The sequence below is a fragment of the Poecilia latipinna genome, unplaced genomic scaffold, assembly GCF_001443285.1.
Source record: "Poecilia latipinna isolate Pla-1442-1.1 unplaced genomic scaffold, P_latipinna-1.0 Scaffold3426, whole genome shotgun sequence".
Taxonomy (NCBI): domain Eukaryota; kingdom Metazoa; phylum Chordata; class Actinopteri; order Cyprinodontiformes; family Poeciliidae; genus Poecilia; species Poecilia latipinna.
Window position 1 is genome coordinate 1,856 of NW_015116042.1, and position 13,490 is coordinate 15,345.

General features: G+C 43.4%; 1 protein-coding gene across 2 annotated transcripts; it reads left to right on the forward strand.

Moving 5' to 3' along the window:
* Window positions 1–973: 973 nt before the first annotated feature.
* Window positions 974–10,289, forward strand: tbx18 (T-box transcription factor 18). 2 transcript variants are annotated; one of them, XM_015023835.1, is made up of 8 exons: window positions 974–1,428; window positions 2,309–2,477; window positions 2,958–3,059; window positions 4,444–4,615; window positions 4,818–4,985; window positions 6,841–6,905; window positions 8,248–8,342; window positions 8,963–10,289. In XM_015023835.1, the coding sequence occupies exons 1-8, from the start codon at window positions 1,188–1,190 to the stop codon at window positions 9,502–9,504; spliced, it is 1,554 nt and encodes a 517-aa protein (XP_014879321.1). In that variant the 5' UTR covers window positions 974–1,187; the 3' UTR covers window positions 9,505–10,289. The 2 variants fall into 2 exon arrangements, with proteins under 2 accessions (XP_014879321.1, XP_014879322.1); XM_015023836.1 differs by having other exon boundaries at window positions 2,312–2,477.
* The last annotated feature ends 3,201 nt before the right edge of the window (window positions 10,290–13,490 follow it).

A 13,490-nucleotide genomic window follows, 5' to 3' on the forward strand; every position in this document is an offset into this window, starting at 1 on the left:
TTATTATTATTATTATTATTATTATTATTATTATTACTACTACCCATCTTTCCGACATCTATACAACAATTTACCTGCAGGTTGCCTGGGGGGCTTGTGCCTTTCTCCAGCTGTAATTGGGGGATGGGCGGGATACAAACTAATAATAATAATAATAATAATAATAATAATAATAATAATAATAATAATAATAATAATAATAATAAATAACTCTCGACATAATTAAAGACAAAAGCAGCAGTAATCTTTGTCCGGATTGATTTCTTTGCACTTGAACCCCACATATATTCCGTCATTTTGTGCTTATCGTTGTTCACATCGAGTATATTTGCTTAGTTACACCGCGGTATGTAAGGCAGAAACAATGCACACATTTATCTTTTAACTGTTATGTTCTGTTAACAAGGGTCGACGACGCTTGCGTGCTGATATAAAATCGTAAAATGTAATTTTTCCAACATGGAGGAAATGCTGCAGTCAACTGGGAATAACATCCCTAAATATCTTATCTGCATATTATAACAATGTGTCGTTTTTTGCAATTGTTTTACTTTCTATTAGCAGGCCTGCTGCATGTACAAAACGAGTTTGGGTTGTGAGAAACGCTCTTATTCCTGAGGTGAGGTCGATGCCAATCACAAGTAGAGAGCACCGTGCTGGAGGTACTAATGGTCAGATATGCAAAGCATTGTCGGGTCGCAGTGTGAAAATGCGCGCAATGCCCCCGGAGGGACGCTCCTGGAGCTCTCTCCTCCGCCTGAGGACATGATTCATTCACTGGCTCCGCTTTGACCACAAAAGGCGGCACGAGCGGCCCCCACAGCGGGCGGGACTGGGGGAAAGGTCCGGGAGCCCGAAATCGCTCGTGATTGGTTGCTCTACTCTGGGATTGACAGCTCCCTCTCTCCGGAGCGCCTCTAAGCTCGACTGTTGACACTTCCTCCCGCACCCCCACCCAAAAAAAAAAAGTCAGCACTTAACCTATACGGATAACGGAGACGCTGTCACAGCTCTGGTCCCTCTCCTGTTTCTCGGTACAAGACCGAGACAAACTGTCCTCCACCGACGGCCGCGGGGTGGAGAGCCTCTGTAGATGTCTGTGCCTGAGTTTGAACTTTTCTCACTTTCCCCGCAAGTTCGCCACGCCGTTTGTGCCTCGCCCTGCTGCCCACGAGACGGAGAGGAGCATGGCCGAGAAGCGGAGGTCCCCGTGCGCGCTGAGCGTCAAGGCGCACGCCTTCTCGGTGGAGGCGTTGATCGGGGCGGAAAAGCGACGCAGGACGAGCGGGGAGGATGTTGCGGCGTCCCCGGGCGGCTACGAAGGTGGAAACGATGTTTCGGATTTAACCGGGAGTCCAGCGCTGAGAGGCGGCAGAGCGTGCAGCAGCGACCGGGGCAGTGAGGCTGAATGTACAAGCGACGGATCCCGTAAGCTAATAATAATAATAATAATAATAATAATAATAATAATGTGTAAAATAATTATTTAACAGTAGGTTGCAGATGATGTAATTTCAGTCCTGGTTTCAACAGAAAACAGGAGCAGAAACGTAAACATATACCACTTGTCACACTTCTAAATATGAGAATGCGATCACTCCACTGGCCTAGTAAACAGAAGTTCAGTGTGTGACTAATGCGAGAGGGTTTATGGGATATGCAGCTATCATAAACACGCCAATTAGCAGCGTATAAAGACGGGACAATGCGATGGAAAGAATAGTGCAGGACTGCGGGAAGCAGAAACCGACTGACAAATGGGGGGATCTGGAGTGTGCAGAGAGGTTAACTTGGGCTTGGCTGCTTATCGAGCCAATGTCTAAACTGCGTAAATTCGCACCACTCAGACAGACCTGGGTTGGTTACGTGCAAATAATGCCAGGAGTAAACACAGTAAACACATGCTGCCATAAAAAATATAGCAGCATGAAATATATGGAAAGCCATTGGCCCACAATTTGGATACAGTTATCTCCCTTACTGCAATAGCTTGAACTCATATAATATAATATAATATAATATAATATAATATAATATAATATAATATAATATAATATATCAAAATTATTTTGGTATCCTGTGTTTTCAGTCACTTCTGCAACTTTTTTTAATCTACAAGAAAAAAAAGCTAACTTATGGGGTGGCACATAATAACCTTTTCCGGTTGTAAAGTTGTTTTCTTTTTACTGTAATCTTGTAAGTGCGTAATTCCTGACTTTGGGTGAGTGATGCTAACCAACCAAATCGTGTCAAAAAAAAGAAAGAAAGAAAGAAAAAGAAAAAACTCTTGCCCTCGTTCCGGTTGCAGCAGAGAGCGAGGACGCCCTGCTGGAGAGCCCGCAGCCCGCATCCACGCTGTGCGCCGCGGCGCCCGGAGCCGGCAGCGGAGAGGAGACCCGCGTGGAACTGCAGGGGTCGGACCTGTGGAAGAGGTTCCACGAGATCGGCACGGAGATGATCATCACCAAGGCCGGACGGTGAGGACGGGAGATGTGGTGGGAAAGAACTGAGGCAGGTCAATTAACTCTGAAGATTAACATCTGCATCTGGTGCTCTAATTGACAGAAGACGTAAAATGTAAAAAAAAGAAAAGAAAAGAAAAGAAAAGATAATTGTGCGTATTTTACAGCAAAACTGTAAGATGCGTTACAATCAAATGATTATTTATCCAAATAGTATTGTCTTAAACATAAAAACCTAAATATTTTTTGTTGTATCATTAAATTAATTTAATAGTAAATTTTAGCTTTTATTTAGAAAGTCAGAAAAAGTGGCCTAGACAAGTTACAACGATAAAAACATTATTATTATTTGGGTTATTATTATTATTATTATTAATAATAATAATAATAATAATAATAATAATAATAATAATAATAATAATAATAATAATAAAAGGAAGAGAAGAAGAGTGCTATTATCAAAATAAAAGTAAAATGTTTTGCTTTTCCACGCAGGCGGATGTTCCCCGCCATGCGTGTGAAGATTACGGGCCTGGATCCCCATCAGCAGTATTACATTGCCATGGATATAATCCCGGTGGACAACAAGCGATACAGGTAACGAATCGACCCAACACGCGGCCCTCGCACGCGGCAGGAACCCGTGTGATCCCATAATGAAGCCTTCAGTCGGTCATGGCAATTAAGGCTGCAGTACATAAGTAGTTTTAATTTAGACTCCTTGTAAAACGAATCATGGGGACAAATCAAAGATTTTTCAGCTGTGCAACAGGTCCATCTCTCTCTCTCTCTCTCTCTCTCTCTCTCTCTCTCTCTTTCTCTCTCTCTATTCCTGTTCGTGTCTCGCTACAAATGGCGCTTGGCAGCAGGGTTTTGTCACGGCGGTTTTGCCGTCCCGTTTGGAAAGAGGTCCTTTTGGACGCCTCACCTCTCTAACCCGGAGGGTCAAACCAACAAAAGTCCTTATGAAGCGCAGCCGGCGCGGCCAAGGCTTTGCGTGTTACTGGCTCTGCCATTCCAGACTTTCACAAGCCGTTTATGTGTGAATACACTTTTAGCTGCGTGCTGGAGTGATGAGTGAAATCTTGGAAGACGAGTTCCTAACAGAGTCTGAAAAAGGGCACTGGAGCAGCGCCGGAGAAACGCAGACCTCTCTCTGTTCGGTCACATTTTGTTCTTACTGTAATTGTTCTTAATATTATGAAGAGAGCAGGATGCAGTCTGCAAGTTAGGATATATATATATATTTATAATTTTACTTTTTTAATTTGGAATGTTTAGTTTAGTAGGTGTTCAGTTTCCATCATGCACTTTTTTTCTTTTATTGATAAAACACTTGTTTTATCTCAATTCCACCAATTTATTCCAGTCATTTATTACAGTTAGTAATATCACCAGAACACTTTATTGATGCCAGAAGGAAATTATGTCAGATGTACATTTGGAATATTAAAACACATGGATAGAATAATAACAGAAGAGGAAAAACCTGGTAATAATAAGTTGATATGAATAAAAAATAAGGTTCTTCAACTGGATCCAATGACCGTGTTGAGTAAATGTCATATTTTAAGTTAGCAATATTGTACAAAACATGGCAAGTTTTCAAGCAACACTAACTATTAAGTCTGACGTTATACAATTTGAGGCAGAAAAAATAATCACGTGGCATTCTTTAATGTGATTTCATGGAATGGTTTTTGTCAGCCATATTGCATCAAGCTGTTAACTTTACAGCGTTTCATTGTTTGTTTTAGTTTCTCGCAAGATTAAAAGTAAAATAAATATTAAATCAGCTGCACAGACAGTTATGTGCCCTAAAATAAATTATTTAAAAAAATGTGATGTGATTAAATCTGTGCAGCAATTAGTAATGAATGCCAAAGTCTTTGAATTTGGCAACATGTGGTGGGGGAAAAAGAATATACTGGAAATGGACAGTGTGATTAAAATGTGTGTTTCATGTGTTTGAATTGTGAAGGTACGTGTATCACAGCTCCAAGTGGATGGTAGCGGGAAATGCCGACTCCCCCGTTCCCCCCAGGGTGTACATCCACCCGGACTCTCCAGCCTCAGGAGAAACTTGGATGCGTCAAGTTGTCAGCTTTGACAAGCTCAAGCTGACCAACAATGAGCTGGACGACCAGGGACATGTACGTGTCCACGCCTTATTTTTCAGAGGACCGCAAATTTTGCTACGGTCTGCAATATGCCTAAATGCAGCTGGAGAGTGTTTTTATTTTTAAGGAAAAAAAATATATATATTACCAGTCAAACTCTGGATAATTTCATTCTCACCTCATTTTTTATTGTTGTCAGAAAGACAAAGTCTTCCTTTTCTCTGTTTTTGCTCAGATTATTCTGCACTCCATGCACAAATACCAACCCCGGGTCCACGTCATCCACAAGGAGTTTGGAGAGGAGTTATCTCCGGTGAGAGCCATCCCCATGGGGGAGGGAACGCGCACCTTCTCCTTCCCCGAGACTGTCTTCACCACCGTCACGGCGTATCAGAACCAGCAGGTACGAACCACATCCGCACTAGCATCAGATCCTACACAGGTTGGTACTCAAGTGACCAATGAAATCTGAAAATGCACTTTGGAGTTTCACACGACAGTGTTCGATGAAAAGCAACATCATCAGCCACTTGCATTGACTAAAATGTAACTTTGGTAACCAATCTTGTGTTATATGAGATTCTCATTGAATGGCAGCCATCCATATTTTTGCATATTTCAAGCAAAGATATAGAAGAAAAAACAGCTAATGTTAGCCATGCTTTTCAGGCAAACATGTCTTATACAGATTCTTAGCCCATTTGGCTTTCTACTTTTTATAGAGTAGAAACAAGTTGATATTAATATGAGTTAATGATGATTAGCAAGGCCGCCTGCTCAGGTCGCTATCCGCAGTTGGCTGCTTTAAGAGAGAGTTCAGATTCTTTGAAGTGATGTTTTGTTGTGGTGCTATAGATAACAGTTCCCTTAGCTTACCTGTAGCAGACAGATGCTATATTGCTGTGAGCATATAGAAAAATGAATAAATCCTGAGAACTGTGGAAGGCTAACATCTAGTCAGACAGATTTCCTGTCATACTTAATAACTAATGTCTATCAATCTGGCTTATCGGCTGATTGTGAGTCCAGGAAACCTGGGAGAAGCACTGGAGCTCACCATCTCTAATGCTGTTGCACAAATGACAGGCTGGAACAAAACCCCAGGAGTTTACAAGCCAGTTGGTGAACTTACAGCAGACTGAAGTGATTCACACAACAGGCAGCCTCAACCACCCTAAATTTAGCATAGCAACAAGAATGTTGTTGGGCTGAGAAACAGCGACAGTGAAAGTGTGGACGGTTAATAGCTGCTAACGGGTATAAACGTTTGCAGTCCGAGATGCTTTATTTATGACACTAAAACCAACTAAAATCTTGATCTGTCTAAATAGCCATTAGAGTACCACCACTTAGAGGACATAGATTTCTGCAAATCCACTGCAACCTGGCTAATAGTGAGGAAACCTTTACTCATAATACAGAACATCAGTCCAAAACACCCAAACTCTTACTTTAAAATAGCTGACCAGATGTGTGTACTGTTAGCTTAAAAAGAGCAGTAGTCTGCACACTTTCACCCCTTTTTCTTCCTTCACAACTGAAAATATTTCCAAAGTGCTAAACTTGGTTTTATTGCAAAACATAGCAAAATGTAGTAGTAGCCGTCTTCCAGCCAGCTGACTGGCAATGTGTAGCATCAGGTGTAGGAGGGACATTGCTATAGCTTACTCTGTTGTCTGTAAAGCTTGCAAAAACTAAACTCTGAATTAAAGCCGTAGGAAGTGTGTTTAGCACTTGTAACAATAAATTCCCTTTTTGGTTGTTGCTTAAAATAAATAAAAATGAGGGAAAGAGATTGCTGTCATCTAGTTGTTTAATTTATTTATTTTTGAGAGTGTGTAACCAGTTGTTGAGAACGGTGTTTGGGCTCTCTACATGCTGTCCAGCACAGAGAAAGTTTTTAAGCGTGAGGGTTAGCTGAAGTGGGTCAGCTCTGAAGTCAGAACATGTTGGTGACGCCTATAAAAGTCCCTCCTGATCCGGGTCACGGAGTTGGACCTTAAACACCACCCACAGTCTGATCAGGCCCCTTTGTTGCTCCACGCAGATGCATAACTTTAAAAAAAATATATATCTTCTCTGCCAGAAAAATTCCCTTAGAAGAATAAATGTATTTATTTTCAGAGCTGACTGAATGATTACAGAGAGAGAAATGATTTTGGTTGTTTAAAAAGAGAGAAAAAAAAATTCATTACACAGTTTATATTATCGCAGACAGATTTTCAAGGAAATAATTAGAGTCGTGTTTTGTTTTTCAGATTACAAGGCTGAAAATTGACAGAAACCCATTTGCCAAAGGCTTCAGAGACTCTGGCAGAAACCGGTGAGTTTATTTTAACCTCAGAGATTTGCACACTATTTAGTCCATTAGGAGGTGGATGAGGGTGGGTGGAGGGGTATGACATGCATGACTGCGTTCTGTTCTGGCTTTGTCGGATTCTTCTTGTTCCTTTTTCATTCCGATTCCACAGAAAGAAAAGTTATGCATATCTTTATTTTATTATTATTATTTTTTATTTTTTTTTTTGTTTCAAACAAAAACCATCCAGGCTCGCACCAGATTTGTCCTAAGCAGCAGCAAAAGCGATGCACCGCCCGGCCTTAAGAGCGCGCAACACATTCTTTTCAGGGCTAGCTGTCGCGTTATCTAAAATGAGATGTAATTTTGACAAAGATGCGTGCATGTTTTCCGACGGGAAAAAGCAAACTTTAGCTGCAAAACTTAATGGACCGTCGGATTCCAGCTGACCTCAACACGGAATAATAAAACTGCAGAGTGTCCCGAGGAAAATCTGTATAAACACATTTTCTAAACATATATAAACACTGCATTAAAACAACACGGCAGTAAAACTCCAGCAGTCTCTCCAAACAGCCACTCCCCGGAGGCCTCGCAGAAATCATTAGAGAGGAGGAGAAGGGAAAAGGAGAGGCAATGTGTGAGACCGAAAATTGGAGCGGGTGGAAAGGTAGAGAACAGCGAGCTGGATAACCCAGAGACCCTGGCAGCTGACCCTATAAAAGTTGAACTCAGGGAGGTTGTGGGGGGGAAGAAGGGGGGGAAAAAAAACCCCTCCCCTTAAATATTACAGGAAGACTTAAGCAGTTTGCTAAATAAACTTCGGCTCTGATAGGCTGCTTTGGAGCTCACAGAACCGCTCCGGGCAGCTTGTCTAAATTATCACCGAGGCTACAACCCTGTGTGGGATGGAGTGGGGTTGAGGGGTGGTGGTGGTGGTGGGAGGGAGTACTTTTATCCTCTTGCTAACGAGCGGTAACAGAGCACTCGCATTACACCACCACAGCAACCCTCTGCCCCACCTAGAGGGAGGGAGCCTCAGATTGAGGAGGAGAGGAGGGGGTGAAGGGGAGTCCCACCTCATAAATCGCTGCTGCGGCTTCCTGCTCCTTCGTCTTGATTCGCCCGTAAAAGCCGTGTGAAAGCAATTACCTCCAAGCACCCGACGGGCAGCAGCCAATCGCAGTGTGGCGTTTATGTTCCTCATTACCTAGCGTCTCCATGGAGATGCCAAGGGAGGCCTCACAGGCGACTAAAGATGGCCGCCAGGTGGTTGGCATGTAGCATGACCTACAGCTAAGACGGTTGGCGCAGGGGGCTGGTGGAGGTGTTTCTGTTAAAAGGGGGCGTTTTGTCTGTGTTGCAGAATGGGCTTGGAGGCGTTGGTGGAGTCCTACGCGTTCTGGCGTCCGTCTCTGAGAACACTCACGTTTGAGGACATCCCTGGGATGGCCAAGCAAGGTAATGGCAATGAACAGTGTGCTCCACAGCATCAAGAAAAGTCCAGTCTGAATCACCCAGAACAGCTCATAAGTAGTTGTACAGACAGTAGGGGTTAGACAGCTGTTCACAGCACTTCAGTGTTTGTCACAAACTTCGAGATGTGTAATAGGGTTATATGCAACCTGCACAAAGTAGCTCATAATTGGGAAAATTATTAGAAGGAAAAACAAGGTTTCCCTCAGAAAACTTGTTAAGCCCAGTGGTTGGGTGCGAGGGCAGTCATTCATCCAGTGGCGCGTCGTGTTTGTGAATTAAAAATGTTTAAAGTTGACAAAAAATTGGAAAATATCACTTGACAGTTATGTGTCATTGAGATATTGGATGATTAATACCAGAACAACAACTATAAAGTCTTAAAAAATACTTAAATAAATAAGCAATGCTTAGCCTGTTGGGGGCTCAAGTAAAGCCTGGTGGCCCGCCAGGCTTATAATACACTGGAGGAAACTTTGTGGTTCATCATGAATGTATTTGTATGCAGGAACCAGCAGTAGAAACCTGGAGACTGGAAGTCTCTCCTTTAAATTGACTGTTTGCCAAAACACCTGAGCTGTAATCGGATTTTGGTTCCTCCTTAGGAATCCCAGGAACTCACGGAGGAGTTGGAACATCATCTCATCTCCTCTCCACATCCCCGTGCTCGTCGCCTTTCCAGGTTTGCCCTCTCAGCCCTCCGGACTACAGCTGTAGTCGGCCCACACACCCCCTCCACTGCTACAGCAACGCCCCCGAGCCGTTCCCCCCTCCCAGAGGTCCATCCAGCTACGAAGGTGAAGGATTCCGCTCCCTCGCCCTCCCTGCGGCTCAGCTGGGCTACCTATCCAACCCCGCCCCGCAGGGCTACGCCGGTCTGCGCCTCCACACACCACCCTACAGCCTGTACGGCTACACATTCCCCCCCTCGCCACGTCTCGCTGCCAGCCCCGACAAGATGGCCACTGCCACCACTGCCAGCCACCAGAGTCCGTTTCACGGCTCGTCTCCCAGCGGGACTTTAACGGACAGCCTCGGCGTGCTCGGCGGAGGACAGCAGGGCTTCCTGTTCGACTCCCGGACTTTAGGAGTGGCAGGTAGCCAGCCGGGAGGTGGTGCATCACAGGTCACAGCCCATATGGGATGAATTTAACCAGGAAAAGCTGGTTACACCCTGCTGCGGGTGGAAGTGTCTTTTGGTCCAGAGCATTCTATGAATTGAGTTCCCATGTACCTGACCTGAGAAGAAGGACAGATCAAATAAACACATGAACGTCTCAAAGTTTTATTTGAGGAATGGTTCCTATCTTGTGAGTGCGGTTCTTGTAAGTTACATGTACAGCGCAAGGAGGAGTGTGTGAGGAAATGACACACGGACGGGGCTAAATCTGGGCAGGTCCAGAGAATCAAAGCGAGCACTTCAATTTCCTGACAGGAAGCCCCCCCAACACATTAACCGTAGACCTTTTCACCACAGTTACTTTCAAGACAGAGCTTGAAGGGTGCAGGCGGACTGAGATTGGGGGGTTAACGTTTCATCTGCCACTTGCACATCTCTGAACCAGACGTGAAATCACTGTGACCAACAGAGGGGGAGGAATCGCTCTGTGTTTATTGGTTGACGGGAATCTGAGAGGGGCTACAGTAGCGTCTTATCTGGTTGACTTCAGTTGAGCTTGTGTGTAAACTTCCTTGACGAGGCGCGGAGCCCCTTCTGGTTTGCGCCACTTGCAAAACAAGAACCATCACTTCATTTGTTAAAATATTTGTTTCTTTCCTTTTTATGTCTTTGTTTTGTTTGCACCAACCACTGTGTAGAAGACCTAATGATGCCCACACAGCTCTCTCTGTTTTTAGACTGAACTGCTAAAATGCCACACGCCTGAGTTTGTACTGACACACACTACAGGCAGGGCTCTTTCACGACTTGGACTAAAGAACATACCAAAGCCTTTCTTCTTCTTCTTCTTCTTCTTCTTCTTCTTCTTCTTCTTCTTCTTCTTCTTCTTCTTCTTCTTCTTCTTCTCCTTCTTCTTCTTCTTATCCAACATCTGGGGCTTGATAAATGTTAACAAGATGACATCATGCTGATGAGATCTCCCTGTTTTGGACTAAACTGTTGTAAAAAGACACATAAACTAATTTGCTTACTCTCCATCTGGTCAGGACAGACGCCCGCTCGGTTCAGCTCTTTGAAAACACGGGTTTCCCGGAGAGAGAGCCACTTCCACGTGGAGGAGGGCGGATGGATGAGCAGACGTGTTTACAAAGAGCCTTCGCCCTTAAAAAAAAAAAAAAAAAAAAAAAACAGAAGAAAAAAATCAACAATGCACCTGTTTTTGCTCTTCAGACTGGGTCAGGTGCACGGACGTCCACCTTTAAACTTGACCCACACGCTTTTCTTTGAAGTCAAACCACGGACAGCCTGCGGAGGGCGACACTATTTGTGATCTTTTTCAAGCCAAAATAAAATTATATCTGTTGATATGACGATGTTTGCAGCTTTTCTCTTTCACATAACCGCGTGTGGCTTTATTGACACGGATCAGTTAAATCCATCACAGGCCATTTAAGAAGAAAACATGTACCTTGGCCTGAAAAGCCAAAAACGGAGCACCAGCAGCATAAAGCAGATAAGAAACCACGAATGAGCACAAAGAGAGAGAGAGACAGAGAGAGAGAGAGAGAAATATATCCATATTATTTTTTTTACTGTGCAACGGTCATGTAAGCTAATACCTTATAGTATGCAGAAGTTACTACTCACTTGAGAGAGGGTGTGCGGTAAATGTTGATGTGGGTGGGAAAGTGTGGATACGAGTGTATTTATGTGTGTAGCAACAGGTGGCGGAGTTGTCAGTGACTGTGTGACCTTATCGTCTCAGAGTTCACGTGGATCCCTGAGAACTGACACTCCGCTTCTGCACGTGCACGAGCCGACAAAGTCAGACTCGACCATAGAAACCTGCATGGACTGAGGTTACTTCCATTATCTGTGGACATCTGTTTTCAAGCCTGATTTCTCAGTCCATTCCTCTGTAGCTCCGTTTGTGTGTTTGGAGTCGCTGTCTCTAACGCAGGGGTGTCAAACTCATTTTCATTCTGGGCCGCATCAAGATCATGAACGCCCTTAAAGGGCCGGCTGTGGCGGAACGTATCGATAAAACCCACAAACTGTTACAACATTAATAAACAGATGTTTCTGCTTTTGATGAGTAAAATTAAGTAATATTGAACATCTATTTACATTGATGTAATAAAAACTGATTGGATTTGACTGATTAAAAAAAAAAACATTCTGCAGCCCCATCAACTCTGACCAAATTTCCTGTCACTGAGGAAAAAAAAAAACATGTTTACAACATCATACTGCCCCCCCCATGTTTCTGACAAAATGCCCCCCCCCCCCCCACTTTATTGTTTTCTTCATTTTTTTCAATAATTCTCAATCCAGGTTTGTGGAATGCACAAATTTATTCTCCCACCTGAATTACACAGCATGAGTGAAGAAAAAGGCAGAAATGTAATAGATGTAACTACATCACGGACATAGATCTTCTGGTTTCATTTCACAGTTTTTAATTTAATTGACATCAGTCAGGGGCAGATCTACAGGTGAGCAACTGGGGGGGGGGGGCTAGGTCCCCAGCCCAACCCCCACAGCAGCCCCTTCAAATGTTATGTCCTTAAAATCAGACAAACACTTAACTTTGTTTGTCTAGAAGTCTCTTGTAGCCTTCAAATTAAATATTAATTCACCAAAACTTCTTCTCAGGTGAAAAGCAGCACTACCTCGCCATATTTTTACTCAAGTAAAAGTAAAAAGTAAAAAGAAAGAAATTGTGGAGCCAAGAAATCACCCAAATGTAAAAAAGTCAATTTTAGAAAGAAGCTTCTCAGGTAACGAGTAACTGTTCGATCACAATACCTGATTTAATATTTAGGAACAATGTTAAATGAAGTTAAGTGCAAATTCTGGTATTTTAATGACTACAATTTGAGAAAAAAATACCAACAAATAACATAATTACAAATTAACTAAATGATTTATACCTAAAATTTGTCTTTGTTTTTTTTTTTTTTTCCAAAAGAGACAGAGATACAATAAAAAAATTTTTAGCAGATTTTTTTTTGGACTTTTTTTTATCCAAAATGTGTTTGGATCCAGCAATGCCACCCTGCTAAAACCTCTTATAAACATTTTTAGATCATCCGCAATTGGCAGGGGTTCAAGTCGTCTCCATTATTCAAGCTTTCTCGACTTCTATCATCCATTTCTTCCCAACTCAGTTGCCTCCTGTCATTCTTCAGAGGGAGAGGTGCTGACGAGAGAAGCACATGTGAGGCGGCGAGACACGGCGGCCGGGACGGAGGGAGGCACGGTGGGAGGACGGCTTATTTTAGCATCCAGGAATGATTGGCTTGTTGTTCCTGAGTGACAGAGGATGGAAACCCTGCCTGGTGCATCTGTACATCACATATGTGCATGAGAGGTCAAAAGCTTCCTTCTGCTCCCTGCCTTTTAAAAACATCTCCAGGCTCGTGATATGCGAAGTGAAGGTAAAGTTAGTTTAAAGCTACTGGAACATCTCATGTGCGCACATCAGTATGTTCTAACACACACACACACGCACACATGCAGAGACACACTTGTGCATGGTGTCAGTGGTGGAGAGGTTCTCAGCTGAGGCGAGGACATTAACACTTGGGGATGACCAGGTGCCGACGTGACAGATCTGTCACGCTATCTGCCCGGAGGAGGGGGACAGGAGGACGGAGGCGGAGTCCTCTGCGCGTGTGTGTGTGCATGTGTGTTTTTCCAAGGTCTCATGAATCTTTGCTCTCTTTATCAGTAGCTCAGGCCATTTGTATGAAATACTTTTAGGAAGTAAAATTCTAATCAGACAAAAAAAAAATCAAAAATCTTGTTCAGTTTCTTCCACTTTATGTTTTTATCTGAGCTGGTGAATTTTAAACATACGCAAAATACGTTTCAGTGTCATGTAGGGCAATAGGACCGGGTGGGGGTCGATAGGTTATCGCAGTAGGTAGGAATCAACCTCTGGTGACAGAGAAGAATGCAAACAGCAGCGTAGGAGTTTCTACTGCTGGTGCCTCACCCGACAGGACGGC